Genomic DNA, 21,502 nt, shown 5'->3' with positions numbered 1-21,502 from the left:
TTCCGAAATGCACAAACTGTTGTACAAGACCAATGCTACGTACCCCGAACAATTATTCTGAAAATGTCTCGAATCTCTGAACCATTGATTTCTTATCTAAATCATTAATTTCTCTTTTCGGTGCATTTTCGTGATAATTATTCGGGGGACTTAGAATTATTAGTTGCAACAAGTAGAATAAGTCCATTATGATGGATAATGTTATTCCGTACTATTTTGTTGTTTCTTTCTTTGTTTTTTTTTTTTTTTTTGTCTACGAGATAATCATATAGAAGTAGCATCCGTATATAATCAAAGGACCAGAAAGTCACAAACAAACCACAGCTAGCTATTCTAGCCAAAGAATGGGCCACCCATTCGCACTCCTACATACAAAAGAAAACTCACACTGATTAAAATTCAAACAATTGTTGCAATGAGATTGACAAGCCAATTGATCTAATCCGTCATTGGATCGCCTCCACCACTGTCTTTCCTTTGTCAAAGAACCATCACCACCACCACTTCCGGGATTTGAACCGACACATTGTGATGAAGGGAAGCCAAGGAAAAGGAAAAGAGGAAATAAGAAAAAAACTCTCAGATATGGAATTTAGTTTCTTGATGCCTCAGCACCTAGATCTTCCAATTTTCTGTTGTCTGAGTGAGTTAGCTATAAACGGTGGACGTGAAATTTTAGTTTTTGTGTAAACAACATAAAATAGATCTTCCCTGCATATATCATCCTGTTCCTACGTACACAAATGGGAGGATATTTCCCTTTGGGGGTTGTTGAATTTGGAATGTGAGGCTGTATGGCTTATTTATCATGAGATTGTAAACAGGATCCAGCCAGTTGTATTGATCGTGGAATATCATCGAGAAATAGGAATCCATGTTATCAAAGGATTTCCTGTGATTGTTTCAAGTATGGAATGAGTCGATCTTTGGTATCTTGTCGAACAAAAATCTTTATATTGTTCCACTGTTAGATTCAAACATTTCGGTTTTTGGAAAGTATCATGGTCATCCAACAAGAGGGCTTTCTACTTTTTTAAATGAACGAGAAGAAGACCTATATATTGATTCAAACAACTTATTGCAGAGTAGATGATTATTCTGACTTTTTCACTTCATAGGTGTAGATCTCGGAGCTATGAATGGGATATTCCCGCAACTCACAAAGAAAAATAGAAGTGAGTTAGACGAGACTGGAGAAACTTTCATTCCAATAAAATCTCTAGCTATTTTTGTTTTTAAAGTTTAGAGTAAAACTGACAAAGGGCAGCAGCAAACTGTTGGGGCTAAAGCTCTGCAAGTAATGAATTGGATTTCATTGAATTATGTCTCAAGACTTCATAAGGTCAGGCATTTTGAAACTCTAAACACAGATAGAATACTGCTATATCAATTCTAAAGTCATTTGAGGGTGCAAAAGTCAGACTTGTACCGCTGCGCCAACCCAAACATGCCGAGTGTACCCCCAGTATGAAGCATCACCACTTTCGCACCTCCGTTCACCTCTGTCCGGCTGAGTTGTGTTGCTAGTTCCCAAGCAGCTAAAGTGTATACTGGATCAACTAGAACGCCAGTTTGCCGCGCGATTCGCTGGCATTCCTTCACTTCTCCAGCCAACAACTTCCCAAACCTGAAAAGGCAGAAATAGCAAAAACATCTCTTCATTAAGGTTGGTTAAACAGTAAGTAGCTTGAAACAATTCCCCAACTCCCTAGTCTAGATTTCTCCTTTCAAAACTGGGTTTTTATCGTCCTCTCTGACTTGCATGTAATTCTCTATAGAGATGTTTCAGGTGTTTTTGTAGTTTTGTAATCTGGATTGCACAAAAAAATCTCCCTCATTTCATATTGCAGCTTACTTCGCTAAATTGGATTCACATGCTAAAGTGAGCCAAATTTGTTGCTCAACACTAGTGTAATAAGCTCCTTTTTCGATGACTGATCTGTAATTTTTTCCCCCCAACATATGTACTCTTTGGCCCGATTAAAGGGCGCAACTGCTATGAAAAGGACAACCGGGTGGGAACAAAGAGAATACAAAAGTAATTTAAAAGGCAATGTTCATACTTCATAGTTCATACTTTACGGGCCGTTTGGATGCGGGTAAAGAATTGGAGGTATTAGTTAATAAAGAAGGATAAAATAGTAGGGGGTATTAGTTAATATAAAAAATTGGTAGGAGGTCCATTATAGCATGTTTGTAACCCACTAAGTCCACTTCTAAATTTCATAACCCCTCTAGTCCACTAATAGAGTTATACAACCCAATAACTCCAATTTACTTAAAAAGAGATATTTTTCAAGACTAAAAAACCCTCCTATATAACATATAGAGAGAGAAACCCTAAATCTTAAAACAGATCTGAGCCTCTCCTCTCCCCCTCTCTCTCTCTCCTCCCCTCCCTTGGTGAACCGTCCGCCTCCAAATTCTCCACGCCGACGAGCTCTCCCTCACTCACCACGAACTGGATCGGGCCCGCGCTGCCCATAACGGTGGTGCTTGCCAACAGGCATTTGTTGTCGCCGCCCCCGCCCTTGATGGACGCCGTTGACATGACCCTCAATTTTGCGGTGGCGTGCATCCATGGCATCCAACTGTTGACGCTCGGGAAACATGACGGACGGTATTCTTCTTCCACTCATCATCTCTTTAAGACTTCATGCATGTGTATGCTGGTTGTGACCCTATATATTTCAGCACACAAAAACAAGCAAACAACCACCTATGGCTATGGCTACGGTTCATTCATTCCTTATTCCCCGTCGTCTTTTGTATTATTATATGGGCATCATCAATTTAATTATACACTCAAAACAGCATGCGGGTTTTATATTATAATATTATTCTATTTTTTCATGAACGTGCTTTAAAGTTGGTTTGTTTATCGTATTAAGAAGGTTGATCCGGTCTTTTATTTGTTTTACTAGAGAGAAATCTGGAGTAGTAAAAACAAAAAATAGATTATTATAAGAAGGTTGATCCGGTCTTTTGTTTGTCTCGTGTCCGGTTATCATCAGATTTGGAAGTTTTTGAATAAATACATAAGGTTATATGTGTGCTTTTCCTAGGGTTAGAGATCTAAAATTTTTTGAATAAATATATAAGGTTATATTTGTGTTTTTCATCAATCACTTATTGATTTGGTCCGCGCAGCGGCCTCTCTGATTTGCTTCTGATATATTTGGAGTTTTTTTGAATAAATATATAAGGTTATATGTGTGTTTTTTCTAGGGCTAGACATATAAGGTTGGAACAGGTTGTGTTTTTTGAAAAAATATATAAAGTTATATGTGTGTTTTTCGTGTCACACAAAAAAGATATTTTTGTGTGTTTTTGTTGTTATTTCATGTCATTTTTTTAAAACATTCACAATTAGAGAGAGATATAATAATATATAATGTTCTATTGTTATATATAACATTTTAGATTAGAAATATTCTATGTTATTTAATAGAGAGAACATATAACATTATATATGACATTTTGTACCGTGTAACGTTATATATAAGCTTCTGTTATATATAACGGTATATGCTCCGTTGTCGATCACTTATTAAATTGGTCCACGTAGCGGCCTCTCCAATTTATACGTGAAAATATGTGATTTGAAACTCGGTTAGCAATGTGGTTTGGTTATAGATAATATTTTCTACCGAGACGTATATGTTATATGTGACAATTTGCACTTGGTACCTAATTTTGTCCTGTAAAACTCCAAAACAAAGGAACTAATAATGTTATATGTTCTCTTATTGAATTGGTCCGCGCAGCGGCCTCTCAAACACACGTATGGATATATCCATGTAAGATTATATATGGTTATATGAGAATATTTGCGACCATATATACATATATATGGTTATGAGCTTGTATTGACATAAAAAAAAATATTTCAGTTTGCATAGAGAATCTATAACATTGTATATGAGATTTTGTCCTATAAAGCTAAAAAAAAAAGGAACTAATAACATTTTATGTTCTCTTATTGAATAGGTCCGCGTAGCAGCCTCTCAAAAACACATATGAATATATCCATATATTATCAGAAGCAAGTCAAAGAGACCGCTGCACGGACCAATTTAATAAGTGATGGATAACGAAATATATAACGTTATATGTGATCTTCTGTCATATGTAATATGTGTTTTTTCTAGGGTTAGACATATAATATTATACCTCATTTTTTAGATATATTAATGTTGTTTATGTTGTTTTGAATATGTATATATGTAGATATAGAGGTTATGAGAATGCTATTCGGAGGCAAAAAATCAAAATTTTGAAGGATCCGATGAAAGTTTTGATGAAGAAACGATGAAAAAATGAAGCTCGACCCCCGGTGGCCTCATCAACATTCAGCTTGGGATTCAAGGCGCGACTGAAAATAAGAATAATGGTCGCATGATATGTGAACACATAATGTTATTTTTTGAGATATATAATATTGTTGGAAAAATATGATGTTGTTTTGAGAACATATAATTTTATGTCATGTTTTGTGAGACTTAGAGGAACAGAAGCTCAGATATAATGTTATATATTCTGTTTTTTTTTTTTGTGAGATTTAGAATTACAGAAGCTCGCATATAATGTTATATGTTCTGTTCTATTTTTTTGTGAGATTCAAAGCTGCAGAAGCTCAAATATAATGTTATATATTTTGTTTTTGTTTTTTTTGCGATATTTAAATATTCAAAAACTCACATATAATATTATATATTTTATATGGACCAGCATATAGCGTTAAAGACTAAAAATAAGAAAAATAAAAAAGAAATGTTGCATGTTAGAAAATTTTTGCCACATATAATGTTGTATGTTAGAAAATTTTATCACTCATATAACATTAAAAAAAACAATACAAGAAAAATAGGAAAAAACAAAAAGAGAAATTTGTCACATATATAATGTTAAGTGTAGCGGGTTCAATAAAAAAATTTGAGAAAAATGAAAAAATACGTGTTTTGTTTTACATATAATGTTATATATGACGTGATGGTAGCGGCGATGGCGGCGGATTGATTGCAATAAAAATGAAAAAAATTAGAAAAAATACATTTTCTTATTAGCCAAACAAGGCCCTTGCTTCTTAGGTGAGGTATTTTTGTCATTAAAATTATTAGTGGACTTAGTAGGTTATGAAACTTAGAAGTGAACTAGATGGGTTTGAAAACTGCTATAGTGGACTTATGAAAAATTCTCCCTAGTTAATAAGGAAGAGCCCATATTGATGTGATGTTTATGGAGGAAGGATTAAATAGTAAGTTGTATGGATGAGGTATTAGAGAATGGGGATTAAATAGTACTTCGTTTGGATGAAGGATTAATAGGGGTATAAAGAAAGGTGGATGATGTAAAAACTGTCAAATAACCATATTGCCCTTGTGCAGTCCCTAAATTCATTATGTATTTGCGTTTTATATATAATTGCAAATTTAATTATTCTTTCACATTTTAGCCATAATATTTATTTGTACTAACAAATTAATGAATTTAGTATTATTATTATTAAACATTTTTTTATATATAAAATTCGGATTTTTTAAAAAAAATTAAGTGTTTCAAATTTCAATCCGTTTGAACGGGTGGAAAGATTTTAATTTTTTGATCATTTTATCCTAAATGACCATAATTAAATTTGGACTCTATGACTTTCGTTGATTAGCCCTAAGAGATATTTGATTCTACAACTTTCTTAGGATTAATCAATGAGAGCTCTAGAGTCAAAATTTAATTATGATCATTTAGGATAAAATAATCAAAAAACTAAAATCTTTTCACCGGTTCAAACGGATTGAAATTTGGAATACTTAATTTTTTAACTATATTTTTTAATATATAAACCGTTTAAGGAGGTTGAAAAATTAAGTGTTTCGAATTTCAATCCGTTTGAACGGGTGGAAAGATTTTAGTTTTCTGATCATTTTATCCTAAATGACCATGATTAAATTTTGACTCTATGGCTCTCGTTGATTAACCCTAAAAGATATTTGATTCTACGACTTTCTTAGGGTTAATCAACGAGAGCCTTAGAGTCAAAATTTAATTATGGTCATTTAGGATAAAATGATCAGAAAACTTAAATCTTTCCACCGGTTCAAACGGATTGAAATTTGGAATACTTGCTGTGTTTGGTTTGTGTTTTGTTTGGTTTGGTTTGTGTTTTGTGTTTGGTTTGTGTTTGGTTTGTGTCCGATTTTCTGTTCTTCTTCTTCTTCTTTGTTTTCCTGCTAAATCGGAAAACCCAGCAAATAGGGGGTTGCAGCAGGGGGATAAGGAGGGATAAAATTGTCCAATTTCAAGGGGATTGGGGGTATAACTTAATAACACCTCAAACCCCATCCATAATTAATACCCCCGCATGCCCCCTTGGCCGGTATTGCAAAAAGGGGCGACTAAATAATGCCGGCAGCCATTTGGCTTCCCAAACAAGGGCTTAGCCCTGGGCCCACGTCCTTATAAGGGGGCATAACTAATGCCCCTTGCTAATACTCCATCCAAACGACCCCTTAAGGGGCTTAAAAAAAAACAGCCGGTAGCAAAGAGCAGTGAGAACAAATGAATTGCCAAGTTTGCTCTTTGATGGAATCTACTTCCAAACACCTGACCCTTTCCCCAAACAAGAAATAAACCAAAAAAAAAAAACAGAAAGGAAAGGATGATAGAAATTTATCAATCTCCAGGCATCGCACTTACTTCCTTGGGCAGCTGCGTTCTGACCAGTGCACGAGCGTGCCATTTGCTCTCTTCAAGAGTTGGTCAACAATGGGAACCATAAAACACCTTTGGAATTCAGAAACCAACCGTTCCTCCTGTTTCTGGTACCCGTCAATATTATCAGCTAGCATTACTCCATGTACCTCCCATGGCAGCCTGACAAACGGGAACAACAAAAAAAAAGAAAGCAAGCAATTTCTTATAATTTGCTGCCACACCATTTGCTTTTAAAAGAATCCAACTGACAAGAAAGTAACAAAACCATCGAAAAACTCAAAATATTTTAACTAAGCTGGTTATCAGGTATAATTAGGAACACACCCTAAAAATATAGCTCCAAGTGCAAAACCAATGGCTGTTGTCCCAGTCCCAGCATCTATTACAATTTTAAGGGCTTGCTCTTTTCCAAAAACATGGTTTTGGGACAAGTACTGCACCAGCCGAATAACACCTACAAAGAGACCATAGGCACTTACTTTATCAGTAAGAGAAAACCAATCTTCGAATGACAAAAAGATCCAATCCAAAACACAAAATGTACTGGTCAAATATGAAAGAGTAAAGATAGTGGACAGCTGATCAAAAAGCAACTAAGGCACACAAAATAAAATGCGGAGCATAACAACAGAATACTTTTTCCATGCAGCATACGACTCACTAGTTGAAAATGACCATTCGGGGGTCTTAGGCAAAAAAGTTCTAGGGTAGCCATCTGAGAAGCACACACACCTCTACTGGCCTTACGTATCTGTTTCCGACGTGTTGAACATGAACATGACACTACACTCTCCGGACAAGTAGTGAACACCTAGATAACAGATACGGGTCCAATTCCTATTTATATTTTTCACTTGGACACATTGTGGAAACTCTAAAACACTTGAGGACACTCTTGGGACATGTTACACATTAGAAAGTTAAATTATAATTTTCCAAACTTGGCCAAGAGTAAAAGTCCCCATGGATGTTTAGTTCATACACTTAGCGATCGTTGATTTGTATCTTCAAAATCTTAATAATATTCATGCTTTTTGTCTTAGTTTGAAAGTAATATTTTTTTTATAGTTTATATTAGTTCATAAGATATATCTAGACTACAAAATTACATTTTTTATTCAATATGCCCATGACCTAATTTTTAGAGAAGTGACGAGCCCAAGTGTTCTCATTGTGTTGTGTCTGTGTCCCATGTCTATATCCATATTACCACATTTATTTTCCTGTTTTTAGCCTTATTTCTTCAAACCATAAATTAACGGTTTGACTGAATCTATTGCACAACCAGGTCATTTGTCTATGAGTGTTAAAGAAAAGACCTTAAACCAAAGGTCCAAAACAAACCAAAAATACAACACCAATACAAATGTTCTTTTCTTTCTTTCATTTGTCTTACATCTAGTTGGCCATTGAGGAACAGAAGCTTCTTTGCGTCAAAAAGTTCTCAACAACAAGAAGATGTGCAAACATTTACGCAAGGTAAATACAAAAGCACAATTTGAAGTTACCTAGGAAGCCAACAGCATCTCCTGCACCTTCATTGACAATAACAACTCGTTTTGAATTTTCAGCAGATCTATGAGCATCCAGTCGCTCAAAATTTGGTTTCTCATACAAGTGAGTTGACAAGGAATCCTCTAAAATATCACTAAGGCGTACAACAGAACTGCTGCTTCCTGCTACCGAATCAGCATATTGCGAAAGCATTTCCTCCCTCTTAGCATAAAGAGATCTAGGAACATATATGACATTTCCATAAAGTGAGGAAATGAGATTGTAGGCAGTAGGAATTTCAGGTTGTTCTCCTCTGAGAAGCAAATGGGACCTCAGTCCCCTCTCTGCACATGAAACAGCTGCCAGGTATACAAGCCAATGATTAAAACTTACATATATGGCTCACTTCAACAACATAAATGAAGCTGGATATTTATTTATTTTTTGTTTGAAACGAAGAGCGAGGAAGATATATGTACTTCCCTGAAAACTAAGAACCTACCAATAGCTGCTGCATGCGCACTTTGGCAACCTCCACAGGTAACCTAGAAAATGTCTGATTTGAATATTACTCAGTCCTAAAATGCCTCCAGATTCTAGGAACAACCATCGTGGGTTCTACGTGAATATGAATTAGAAAAAGAGAGAAAAATATGACAAGCAGTAGAGATCCACCATAGAATATCTTCTTATGTGCTAATTCAAACCTGATACAACGGACTGTGATATTCATGTGCCAGGCTGCCAGCTATATAACATGTGCTCTACAAATTTTTTAATACTGGGAAAAAGGATGCACGCAAATATCATGCCACATGCTTGTCTGTTAAAAACGAATTATAAACATTGAACAGAGCCCACTATCACAAACATGTGGAAAATAAGTGTTGAATCTGAATTTCTAACAGCTTTAAATCTAACATTACCGAGGAGCCAAAAATCAAAAGGATGTAGTGGTGTTAAGAGTTAACTCACAATGTCAGTTACTGAATATTCGTCAATGAGAGGAAACAGCCCATCAAGTTTTCTTGCCTTGTTACCATTCACCAGTGGGTGCAACAAATCATCCCTCACAATATAAAAGGATGGCTGTTGGTTGTTCTTTTCCATCAAGCTATCCCCCAAAGCTGGACTAGTGTCATTTGAGAAACAAACATTTTCAAGTGGTTTTCCATCATGTTGTATTTGTGTACCAGAGACCACTATTTTGTGAATCTTGGTATCTGGCTTAGGTGATGTCCACCTTCTGTTGAGCAGTTTCGAGATAAATATCTCTCCACAAACTTTTGCTTCGGAAGGGCCCTGAAACTGAGAGAACGTGTTATCTACAATGCAAGAGCATGATTATTCATAATGAGAATCCAAGTCAATCAAAGACCCAGGAAAATGTTACAAAAACTAAATTAAGGTATCAGTTAGGGTAGGTAAGTAGCTCTTAAGTCTTAATAGTCACGCTAGTGACCAAAGATTGAATCGTGCGTTAATTCAAGTCAAGGGATTTTATGATCAGGGAGTCCCTAGCCTCCCTCCCCATTCAAGTAGAAGAAGAAAAAAACTAGAAAGTAGAAAAGAATAAATTGCATGCTTGCTTTCTAATCCTATGTACCTTAAAATTTTGTAACTTTTAAGTGCCAATTAAGAGTGTAAAGTTTAAAGTATTAGCTATGACCCCAAAACCAAGCAACGGACATTCTGACAAGATTGTCCAATGGAAACTGCAATGCCATGTTTGGTCGGAGGGAAGGAGGGGGAAGAAGAGTGCTGATTCCTTCACTTGGTTGGGGAGCGGATGCAGTGGGAACAAATGGGAAGGAGGGAGTTTCTCTCTTGACTTGACGCATGTTAAGCAGGCCACTGAATCTTCCTTCTTTCCTCTCAAACAAACAGAAAGGAAGCCTAAACCTTCCCCCTAAGTATCTCATTTCCCTTATTCACCCCTGCTTTCTATGATACCAAGCAACCATGGCAAAAAATTCTCAATATCACCTTTTATGTTTTAGTCAGTGGATCCAAACCCTGTCACCTCCATTTTGAATACGAATGGGGAAGATCCACTCCTACCCACCAGTTTCTAACATTGCATAAACGAGATGAATACATGGCTGAAATTGCCACTCATTCATTGAAGTTTAAATCAAAACGTTTTGGGCAACACCACTACGGTTGGTAGATCATGCCTCGGAAACCACTCCTACATGCACGTATGGTCTAAACTCTAAACCTTTGTTCTTCACTTCTAATGAAGTGGTATGATCTGAACCATCTGTCTTTCGCTTTTATTAAATGGCGATCATCTATGCATTGGAATGGTTCTCTACTTCTCTCCATTGTACCCTGAGAAACGAAGAGGACCTAAATCCTACCTTAAAAGACTCCTACTTATTTTGAGGAGAAAGAGTAGTTGAAGAGTCATCAAGTGCTCAAGATCGGTGAAGGTATAACCTTAAGTCACATAATCCTTGAGAATGCCCTCCGCTCCGCTCCGCTCCTGCTCTCAATCATCGCTCTGCTTTCGCGCTCTCAATCCTTGCTCTCGCGAATTTAACTAGTTTGGAATATTTTTCCCAAGACACTTCAACGCTTGTGCACGCGAATTACTCGACTTAAGGGACAACCCACCGTCCCACCCCCAACCCGAGACTTGATATCAGTAATTTACGAACGCAATCAGTGCTGTCACTTCTACATCCCAAGTTCCAATCACATCAGTGTCTCTTTTTTGTTTCTTTTTTACCAAAAACAAAAGGTTCCAATCACATCAGCGCCTTCAACCCACGAAGAAAGTGTCTTTTCCCAGAACAAAATTAGGTAATACCCACATCAGTAGCCAAAAAAAAAACTAGTCCTACAGTATTTGTTTGCAGAGAAGGGTAGGGTGTACGTATCCACTTCTATAGATATACACAGGGAAAAAGGAGAGATACCTGAGAAGTGTTGGGAAATTGTGCTGAATGAAACTCATGTTTCGTGGCCAAAATTGCACAATTTCTGGGTAAATGGTGAAGCCTCATCTTGTTCGAGCTCAGTTGGAAGTCGTGCCGAAGCAAGGAGATAATGATATGGTATTTTTACGGCCCTTTGGGCTACATTAATTGTAAGATATTTTTCATCGTGATTTCTTCTGGTCAGCAATTGTTTAAGTGAGTTAGCACGTGAAATTATCCTCTTATCCTTTTCAAAAAATTCTATCCTTCTTAAAAAATTCTATAATATTTTTAGTCATTCTTTTTATATTTGTTAGATTCATTTCAAAAATACTCAACTAATCACTTTTCAAATGTAAAAATTGCGAAAGTATAAAAAGTTCACTAAAAGACAACTAAAATTGAAACACCTGTCTTTATTATATTAGTGTCGTTTTATCTTGACTTTTCAATTTCAGTATTTATTATATTATTTTTTGATTACTCTCATCAATTTCTAGAAAATTTGACTGCAAACAACAGAAACAATCATTAACAAAGAATGCATATACCAACTATCTTTAAAACACCACACTCACCCTTCGAGCAAGAGCAATAGCAATTTTGTCAAATATTTCACTCTATTGTGCTCATTTTAGGGGTATTTCGTGTAACGGGTATATATCTTTTTCTCTCATAATCTAGCGAGAGGAGGGAATATAACTTGTAACATATGAGACTTTCACTCATGTGCTCATTTTAGGAGGTTAGGTTTCACCTTGTGATAAAATCTTTCATTTTATGTAGGTTTATTTATTAAGAGATCGTGCAAAATTCAACTCAATTGAATATTAATAAGTTTTTACTATAAAATTTCAATTCTTGAGTTGATGATTTGAAAAATATAATAGTACTTTTTTTAAATGAAACACATGCCAAAATCTATTTACCCCTTTGCATATGTTCAAAATGCTGTTCAGTGTGTACCTTCAGATGTTCAGGGGCCGAGCTCCAATACTTCCTCACTCCCCAGGGGAACTCTCAATACTGAATAGGCCGTAGCAACGGCCCCTTAGTCCACAACCGATTTTATTACTCCATACAGAAGTTGTGGACTATACGAGGTTGTGCCCCAAGCCAAGCTAAAATAGAACTGCAAAGATAAGCAACTCAAGTAGTTTTGTTTTTTGTTTTTGTTTCAACGGATGCTAACATAGGTTTTTTTCTTTCTTTCAAGGGGATGCCAACATAGATTAGGACGTGTAATCTTAAGCAATAAGATTGTCTGCCCAGAAAGTGCATCAAGTGGTCAACAACCTTTAATCGTCATTGACTGCCTCAGCCCTTCTGTGGACAAAAGTAATCTGTATCCTCCTCCAGCTGCAGAAGAATCGTTATTCGGGGAATGAACTTAATTATGTTGTTGTTCATGAAAAAGTAATTTCTAAGTACAGAATTTTTAGTACCATGTATACTTCCTAATGTACTGAACTAGGATCTTGATATCTTTTGGAAGTTTATGGCAGTTAAAAAGGAAGTTCAATCTATTATCGGAATAGAATAAAGCAAGCAGCACAAATTAGGTTATGTTTGAGAGATCATACCTTTATCACTTGAATTAGGTTATATTTGATACATCATACCATCATCAAACTAATTGAGGTTCATCTAGTTAACAGTAAAATTGCTTATTTAGTAGCATCGCAATGATACTTTGCCTGATGCAACATGTGATTTCGTACAGATCAGGATTAGTGACTGTCGCTGCCGCTTTTGTTATCGCTGCTTCTACAGCTTTCCGTCCCCATGACTCTCCATTGAGCGGCTCAATAAAGCAGAATCTTGATTTCTTTTATGCCCTTGGAGCTGGAGGATTGGACTTATCATTGCTGTTGATTCACATATATGTAACAGATCAAGCACACTCTTCAAGCATTATGAGCACTTGGGATTTTTGGATCCTTAGCAACATATTTCAGCCTTGCTCAACCAGCTGGTGAGAACTTAGTACAATATGTTATCAACCACCCAACAGCTGTCTGGTTCGTTGGGCCACTCTTTGCAGCATTGACAGGACTTGTCTTCAAGGAAGGTAAAGATTTCATGCATGTTAAGTACTTATTTCATGGTTCAGTTGTGAGTATTTCCAGTTTCATGTAGATATTCTGATATGCATAATCAAATCTATAACCTATTGTATGAATCCCCGTGGCATTCCCGTTTTACAGAATACCAAACCTAAGTTGTGTGCTTTTGTTCTGCTATTTCAATCAAGATTTCCTACCTCCGTGGGAAAAGGTGCTTCCCTTTTGGACCTGCTTGTGGGGAGCAAGGAGGGATTTGAGCACGATACCGTAGTTCCTAGTCACATTGTTTAACCTTTGGAGCTGTATACTGCACTAAAAGAATTATTAGAACTTGCGCCACATATGTAAATTGTTAACTCAAAAGCTATTACTCCTATATGAGTTTGGGAGCCTCTCCATTCACTGGCAATTCGTTCTGAGTTAGATACTTAACACGAATTTTCACTGAAATTGGCTTGATGCTAATAGTTGGGAAGATTATATGAGAAATTTACAAATCCAATGCTTGCCAATATCAAATCTTGCAAACACAAAGTTATGAGTAGATGACTAAGATTTTTCCTCCATCTAATGATTAAAAAGACTTCCATATACTGAATCTAAGGAGCGCCAACAACTTTGAGATGTACATGTGGTTCACAGATGTTTGATATACTACCCTTGTTGACAAAAACTACATACAAACTAACCCAAAAACAAGCTACTGAGCTACGTTCTGTCTGTTTTTCATCTTTCTTACAACCAGGCGTAAACTTCTGTTTTCTGGATTCATTAAACAGTAGACACTCATCCCTCAGACGGACAGAACCATTACTTCACACTGTTTTGCCAAAGTGTGCGTGCTAGTACAAAAATGAAATTAAAGTGCTTGTCTTATTCTGCTTCCCTTTTTCCTCAAGTGGAGGTTAATACTTTTAGCTGTCTTTATGATGATATTCCTTGCTGTTATTTCCCCATTTTTCAGTCTTTGCATAACAAGAGGATAGCCCCGAATGTTTTTGAATTCATTGAGAGAATATATTTATTTTTTCCTGAAAACCAGTTTTTCTTTTTTTATCATCTCCTGAAAACCAGTTGGTTCACTGATATCTTATGAAGCGCTATATATATTGGACACTCAATTATTTACAGATAGTCAGATACTATTTGCCAATGAATGAGAAGCCTGTCATATCATATACTTCGTTTGAAAGTTCAACACTATGTTATTGTGGGAATCCTTACATGTGGTCGCTTTTATTATTGAACAGGCCTCTTCTATGGAAAGTTGGAGGCTAGTATCCTGACTTTTATCATTCCCTTAATCTTTCTTGGGCACCTGGTACTCTCATGATTATAACTGTTCAAAGCCCTCTTTAACTCTTTTTTTATTTTTTATTTTTTATTTTTTTCCCTCTCAACAAGGTCTTCATGGGTAACTTATGTTGCAAGTGTGTAACCGTATTAGTTCTATGCCCAAGGTTTAGGACTAAAGTTCAGTGAAAACTTGAAAATTGACTAATCCAGTATGGGAAAGTATCCTTCCAATTTCTACAAGTACCCATTATTATAATTGTCTTTTGAAGCACAACCCGGAAGATACGAAAACAGCCCATAAGACTAATTAATGGGTAGTATTGACCAAGGAATTGTTTCAATGGGATTGAGATTGTCAAATATTGGACTTCAGAAACGGGCATCTTGGAAACCTTGAATATTTTTTCGAGAACTCTACTTTATGGTTCATGCATTAAGTATGACGTAAGATTTTCGGAAGGTAATGCTTCTTCCTCTAGATACTCATGAGCTTTGTTTGTACTCTACTGGGTGTGTGGATGGCACTCTTCGTGATTTTTGCTGGAAGGAAGTTCTCTTAGCCAGTTAAGGTAAATCTTTTGAATGCCATTTAGAGGATCAAAAGAAGGCTCTTGTTGAGAAACTTGAGCAGCAAAAGTTCAGTTAGAATCTTAATTAGGCTGAAACGATATCAAAAGAATGACCCTTGGTTCTTATAGAAAAATGATTCTCTTCCGTCATTGGTGATGCTACTTTAAATTTAGCAAAAGAACCTCGCATTGTAATGCCGTTATGTTCTGTCAAATCAACAATGCACAGTCACATATTGTCCTTCATTGTAAGCTAGTTTCATAGTAGAATGAAGTTATTATTGTATTTAATTTTCATTGGTTCCGGTTGTATTTCAGCTCCATATTTCCTTCTGTACGGTTTAAAAATGGCAATCACATAGGCCACTATTTCCTTCAGCCATCTAAAGGTCAAAGTAAAAGCATCGCTCAGTGTAGAGACCTGTACTTTCGGAAATTGTTTAAAGGTTTTATTAATGTTAGAATATGGAATAAATAAGGGATTTATTAAATTATTTGATTTGGGGTCAATGTGGGAAGTTTGTTTGTGGAGGGGTGCATGTGCAATTTGTGATTGTGTGAGTATATATATTTGTGGGTGTGTGTGTAGGGGAGAGAATTTCCCAATCCTCTCTCTCTCTCATCTCCCGATCTCTCTCCCCTCTCTCGGCTCCTCTCCCTCTCTCACTCCATCACTCAAAACTCCACCCCAAACTCAAAACACATGACAATCAACCTCCAATCCGCCTTCTATTCAAATTATCAGGCTCGTATCTCGGTGGGTTGAGCTTGGAAGGGCGTATTTCGGTTTGTTCAAGGTTTTGGAGCTAGGGCTTGCCTGTGGGTCTCGTATTTGAAGCTTTTAACTTTGAGGTAGAGATTTCTTACTCTCTCTATATGTTTATGAGTGATTTTATACCTTGAATCGTGCCTATGATCATTGTGGTAGTAGTTGTTGAACCCTTGAAAATCTGCTATCTGCTCGAACTGACCTGGTATGGTGGTATCGATACAGTTTCCTCTGGAATGTCTCGTAGCCCATCTGTATCGATATTACTTTGACTAGTATCGATAAAGATGGATTAAGGACAGTTTTGATGCATTTGTTCCATACTTCATCGTTTTGACCCCGATCACTTCTAACACCTCTAAAACACCTTTAAACCATCTCTAAGCTTAGTTGCTCGTCCTTTGATGACTCATTGATCATTCCCATTCCTGAGACACTCGTGAAACGTAACTTTGGTATCGTTGTAGACGAATGATATATCATAAGGTTGTTTAGGAGTACCGTAGGCTATGTGAAGTGTTGTGATGAGTATATTTGGTAGGTGTGAGCCGGTCTAGTGATCCGAAGGGTAACGTAGTAACTCATATCCTCATGATTCGTCTCATTGATCCTATTCGTCTCATATCCTAAGCATCGATACAGGCGGGCTGTATGTCATAGAGTTACTATGGGTTGGGAAGTTCCTTAGAGTATTGTGACATACGTGGAGAAAGGTCTGTATTTATTTATTGGCCGATATTGTGATATGGTTGATTGTTTGAAATGCTTTGAATTATGAATGATCAGTTGACATGTGGATGTAGCGAAATTGGACACTATAGGTATCACCATTCGGTAGAACAGCCGCAATGGTGAGATGACCAAGCTAAAAATGAACAGATAATTATGCTATGTGCGATTCCGCAAACTAGAGAATTAAGATACATAGATTGATGTTTGTTTAAAGATAAAGGGACAAATGATTGATTTCATCAAGATTTTTTTTTAAGAATGGATTTTGGTTTCGGAAAAAGGATTTTGATATAAAAATCCTCCGGCATTCTTAATGCGAATCAACGGCTTCCGGTATTTGGGCACAAATTAACGTATTCCGGTATTCAAGCTCAAATCAACGGAGCTTGACCCGTTTTGGTCTTGTTTTTCACAAATCATTTTTGCAATCAAAAAGGAAAGTTTTATGGGAAAGAGATTGGATAATCAATAATGTGAAACCGATATAGATTGTAGTGTTCACACATGAAGTAAATGAAGAGGTTGAGAATCTGTTGTAGGTTGTCCAGTTTGATGTGAGTTTAGTGCAGCTTCTAGTTGACATGTGCATTGATAGGAATCCCGATAAGATGTTCAAAACATTGATGTCGATGTCCGCTTGTCTATTTTGGTAAATCTTCGTTGCTCGTGTTCGCTCATTGAAACTTATTCATTTTCTTGTGCATATTTTATCGTATTTTCATATAGTTAGTGTAAAAAATTTTTCTACTGGGCGCGTGTTTGCTCAAACCTATTATCATTTCAGGTACAACACAGGGGCATTGACATGAAGTACATGGAGTGCATGACTGGCGTCTTTATTTTAAAAGTTGTTTTCAGGAGCTATCTATATGTTTGTAAAATAAACTGCATGTATTGTATTGTACTGGAATGCCTTAATTTGAAACGTTATAATTGTGGACAAGTTTGAGGATTCAGGAATAGTATTGTGTGTACTATTGTGAGGATTTGTATCTCAAATGGTATTGTTATTTATGTTGAAAATTGAGGCCAACACGGTTAGCCAACACAGTTGTCCTGAGAGCCCAACCCATCAAGGAGGTCCAATACCCGACCTGGTTAGCCAACACGGTTGTGGTGAAGAAGAAACATGAAAAATGGCAGGTTTGTGTAGATTAAACAAACCTAAATGAAGCATGTCCAAAGACTGCTTCGTCTTGCTGCGCATGGACTAGCTTGTGGACCTACAGTGGGCGCAAGAGAAAAGAAAGAACAATTGTGTGTTAACTTCTAAGTTATAAGGAGAAACCGAAAACCTATTGCAAAAGATCTAAATTTGTGTAAAACATATGACACAAAAATGACACAAAATATCATAATTTTAGTTCAGCCCAAATCGAATTAACTTTTTATGGACTCATACATCTTTCATGATAGCCCTTGCTTGGCCAGTTTGCATGAAAGTCCTAAAATCTATAAAGTCAAAGAAATGGGGACTATGTACACAGACATTTTCGAAAATCCTTTTGACATCTTAAGATTCTAGTACGAGTACCAGAGACATTGACATCAAATTAATACACATCTTTCCAGAAGGGATCTTGTCAGAAAGTATAGGCACTAAATCCCGTCTCATGCAAAATCCAACTATATATTGCTTATATGAACTTTAAATTTACGTATGTAACATGCATTTCATAAGATAGTCATTGAGTTATTTGTCCAAAGAATAATGACTTAGAAACCTCTTTTGTGCAGTAAAATGAATGTAGCCAACAACTCGCAAGATAATGCAAGCTATCTATCTGATCACAATATAAATAGCTAACACAACAAGGGAAGAATTAAAGCAATTTAGATCCAAAAAACCATTCCACAAGCAGCTAAAAACTAGAGGTTGGTGCATCAACAAAGACAAAATTGCTAAAAACAATGCTGACACTCAACTAAAATAATAATATTGCCTATTCCTAACTATTAACGAATAAAGATAAATTTCAGAAGCCAAAAAATGAAGTAAACCTCGAGGGAGTTCTGTAGACACCCAATTTTGTACTTTCCATATTAGTGTACTTACGGTATTTGATTCCCCGATGATGAATAAGATCAAGAACACCCCGAGAATGTTAGTATGTTTGAGTTTTGAGCATTTGAAACCCTTTTATCCCAAGCCAAAATGCCTCAGCAAAACCCTACCTGCATACGCTGGTGTACAACTGGCGTATGCTGGTCCAATTGCCACGTGTCAGTCATCGGGCTTGGACTTGCGTACGCAGGTCATCCACCAGCGTACGCCGATCAAAAGTAGTCCCATCACCTTTATTCAACCATGATCATAAGACTTTTGGGGCACCCCAGGACTCTATTTATCCGTCTGAAAGCAGGCCTCGGACAGGGGGATGTTCCATCCCCTCTCACAAGGTCTCTCATCACCTTTTGCCTCTCATTAATGAGAAGGAAGCCTACACTCCAAGCCAACTAGCCACCTTTGGCTAGTTACACCCTCCATATCCCCTATATATACCCCACTCTCTTCATCCTTGAGCGAGGTTACAAGTTCTCTCCCTCAAGTTACCAATTTCTAAGCCTCTAGTTACAAATCTACCAAGTCTCAAGCCTCTTGTTTATCTCTTTCTTGTATAAGGAAGACTTAGACAAGCAACACTCATCCACATCCAGCCATAAACACCATTCATCCTCCATTCCTCAAGTTCAAGCTTAAACACCTTCCAAACTCACAAACCAAAGGTATAACACCTTGGTAATATCTTTGTTCTGATCCATGAGGGGGGCTGGTAGGATCAAGGCTGGTAATTAATACCAGTCCTGGCCATAAAGCTAGCAAGATTTCAAAAACTATCAGAGTAGGGGCCAGCGTGCGCCAGTCCTTAAGTCGCGTACGCCACTCTGTGGTTGTGCACGCAGGTCAGCGTGGGGATTGGTGCCTTACTATTTTATGTCTTTCTTTTCATTATCATCACTGTGAAGCATATTATAAAACCAGTTTACTGTTTTCCTTAGTTAAAATTGCTAGTTTTAGGTTTCAATTTGTTTACATGCTGTTTTGGAATACCTCTGGGGTCCTTCTGAACATGTCTCAGAACCCAGAAAGTGCAAAGAGAAGCACTAGTCAGGTGGCTTAAACTAGCGTACCGTAATGGTTGACCCGCGTACGTCAGTATAACCCTGATCAGTGGCTGGCCCTTGCATGGTAACTAGGCTCCGGCTTCTGTTTGTCCCCACACAATTTATGGGGTGTTCTATTAATTTTGTGGCTTTATAGCCCTTTTAAACTGCTATAAACTGTATATTACTTGCTATATAACCTACTTGATTTGTCTTGGGTGTGCACTGGTCATTTCCAGAGCCCAGAGGGTTGAAAATAAGAGTTGTGGGTTTGAACTTACTGACGTATGCGTGTCTTGTAATGGCATACGTAGGTGGGGTCAGCATGCAGTGACTTGATCAGGGCATGCTGATTCTTTCTTACGTATTACATCCCAAGGTTGTGTTTTTCAGTCTGTTTAAGGCTCCCACAACAGTCTGTTTTCATCCTATACTATTTGATTCAATAAATCAAGCATGCCATTTTTATCACATCTTGCCAAACATGTTACAGTTTTAAATCCCCTTTTACTATTCTCCCTCCCCAACTGGCTAAAAATTGATTAATAAAAGAGAATTCAAGCGTTTTACAAATGCCCGAGTAGAGACCAATCTCCGGATTGGGAGAGAGGGATGCCTTAAAACCCTTCCCCTCTCGTAACCTGGCTCTCGAACGTCAGATATCAAGGTGACGACGGGCCAGTCTACGCCTTTTCAAAATCAAAAAGGCGCACTCGATTTCATACAGATTTTAGGGGCATGTGCCCACAAGTTCATAGTGGAGTAGGGCCGCAGTGTAGAAGAGCAAGAACGGGTTACATTAAACCAACAAAGACATAGTAGCAGTAGGGTCCATGTAATGAAAATTAAAAAGATCATATTTCCTTGTGGGCTAGTAGTATCACATAAGTTGTTCCAGGTACAACAAAAAAGGTTACAGAACCCATCTAGGCCTCAATCATTGGGGGTATGGGCGGAAAAGTATTGGAGCCAAAGGGATACTCTTAGAATACCAGTGCAATATATAACAAAGTGGTTACTCTTAGAATACCACTGAAATAGTAGTCACCATATACGTCTAAGAACCAAGGAGCCAAAGGTATATTTTGCTGCAGAACCATGACCCCAAATCATAAGATGTTCTTAATACCTCTAATAAAAATAATGAAGACTACGTTGGCTGACAAGCATAAAGAAGTAGACATCGTCATGAAGAACAACAAAAAATATAGAAAGTACACTTGTTACTTTAGAAAATAAGCAAGCATAGTAGGGACATAGTAATACTTGAAAACTTGGGTGGAGCAGAAAGCAACTGTTCATCACCTTTTAAAACAAGAATAAAAAACCTACAAGGGAACAAATTTGTGAAGAAAAAAAGTAACAAAGAAACTAATGAGAGTGACCCATTCTCAGCTCAGCCAAAATCACACATATTTTTAATCTGCTTTTATAACATCCCTTGTTAGAAAATTTGGTATTAATATCAACCAATGAAAAGAAACATTAATAAACATAAATGAGGTATCCCACGATTCTAGTATGAGCACCCAATGACTTTGACATAACGTAAACGACGTTTGTGCTCATGATCTCTCACGGAGTATATGCATTATATTCCCTTTTCCAAGCAACCCAAATATGTACCATTTAGAGAAAGAACTTCAAATTTGGATACATAACTTGCATTTCTTATGAACAACAATGCTAAGAAAATACTTCACATTGTAATAAGAAAGTTACAAGTCTTTTAGCAAATAACCAAATTTCACTCATTCCATAACCAAACTTAACAACTTTTACCAATAACCAAAACTCAATAACCAAACCCAATAACCAAACTCAAAACTCAATAAC

At 36.9% G+C, this 21,502-nt stretch overlaps 1 protein-coding gene and 1 pseudogene across 2 annotated transcripts; one reads left to right on the top strand and one right to left on the bottom strand.

Annotated features, from left to right (window-relative positions):
* Nucleotides 1-1,280: 1,280 nt before the first annotated feature.
* On the bottom strand, nucleotides 1,281-11,288 carry LOC131310004 (D-cysteine desulfhydrase 2, mitochondrial). 2 transcript variants are annotated; one of them, XM_058336765.1, is made up of 7 exons: nucleotides 11,130-11,288; nucleotides 9,181-9,507; nucleotides 8,708-8,750; nucleotides 8,220-8,564; nucleotides 7,036-7,165; nucleotides 6,694-6,870; nucleotides 1,281-1,627 (listed from the first exon to the last, which is right to left on the bottom strand). In XM_058336765.1, the coding sequence occupies exons 1-7, from the start codon at nucleotides 11,214-11,216 to the stop codon at nucleotides 1,399-1,401; spliced, it is 1,338 nt and encodes a 445-aa protein (XP_058192748.1). In that variant the 5' UTR covers nucleotides 11,217-11,288; the 3' UTR covers nucleotides 1,281-1,398. The 2 variants fall into 2 exon arrangements, with proteins under 2 accessions (XP_058192748.1, XP_058192747.1); XM_058336764.1 differs by having other exon boundaries at nucleotides 9,181-9,513; nucleotides 11,130-11,285.
* A 741-nt stretch (nucleotides 11,289-12,029) lies between these two features.
* LOC131310005 (uncharacterized) lies at nucleotides 12,030-14,571 on the top strand (annotated as a pseudogene).
* Nucleotides 14,572-21,502: the final 6,931 nt, after the last annotated feature.

The sequence above is a fragment of the Rhododendron vialii genome, chromosome 12a (assembly GCF_030253575.1).
Source record: "Rhododendron vialii isolate Sample 1 chromosome 12a, ASM3025357v1".
Classification (NCBI taxonomy): Eukaryota; Viridiplantae; Streptophyta; class Magnoliopsida; order Ericales; family Ericaceae; genus Rhododendron; species Rhododendron vialii.
Note: the sequence above shows the minus strand (reverse complement) of the source record. Positions and strands in the feature narration are given on the sequence as shown.

Bases quoted from the DNA above. Each gene is read 5' to 3' on its own strand.
- LOC131310004 (XM_058336764.1), bottom strand. From the start codon at position 11,216: ATGAGGCTTCACCATTTACCCAGAAATTGTGCAATTTTGGCCACGAAA. The intron at 9,514-11,129 runs GTATCTCTCCTT...ACGTTCTCTCAG, and splicing joins AATTTCCCAACACTTCTCAG to TTTCAGGGCCCTTCCGAAGC. The intron at 6,871-7,035 runs GTGTGTTCCTAA...CCCGTTTGTCAG, and splicing joins CTTGGAGCTATATTTTTAGG to GCTGCCATGGGAGGTACATG.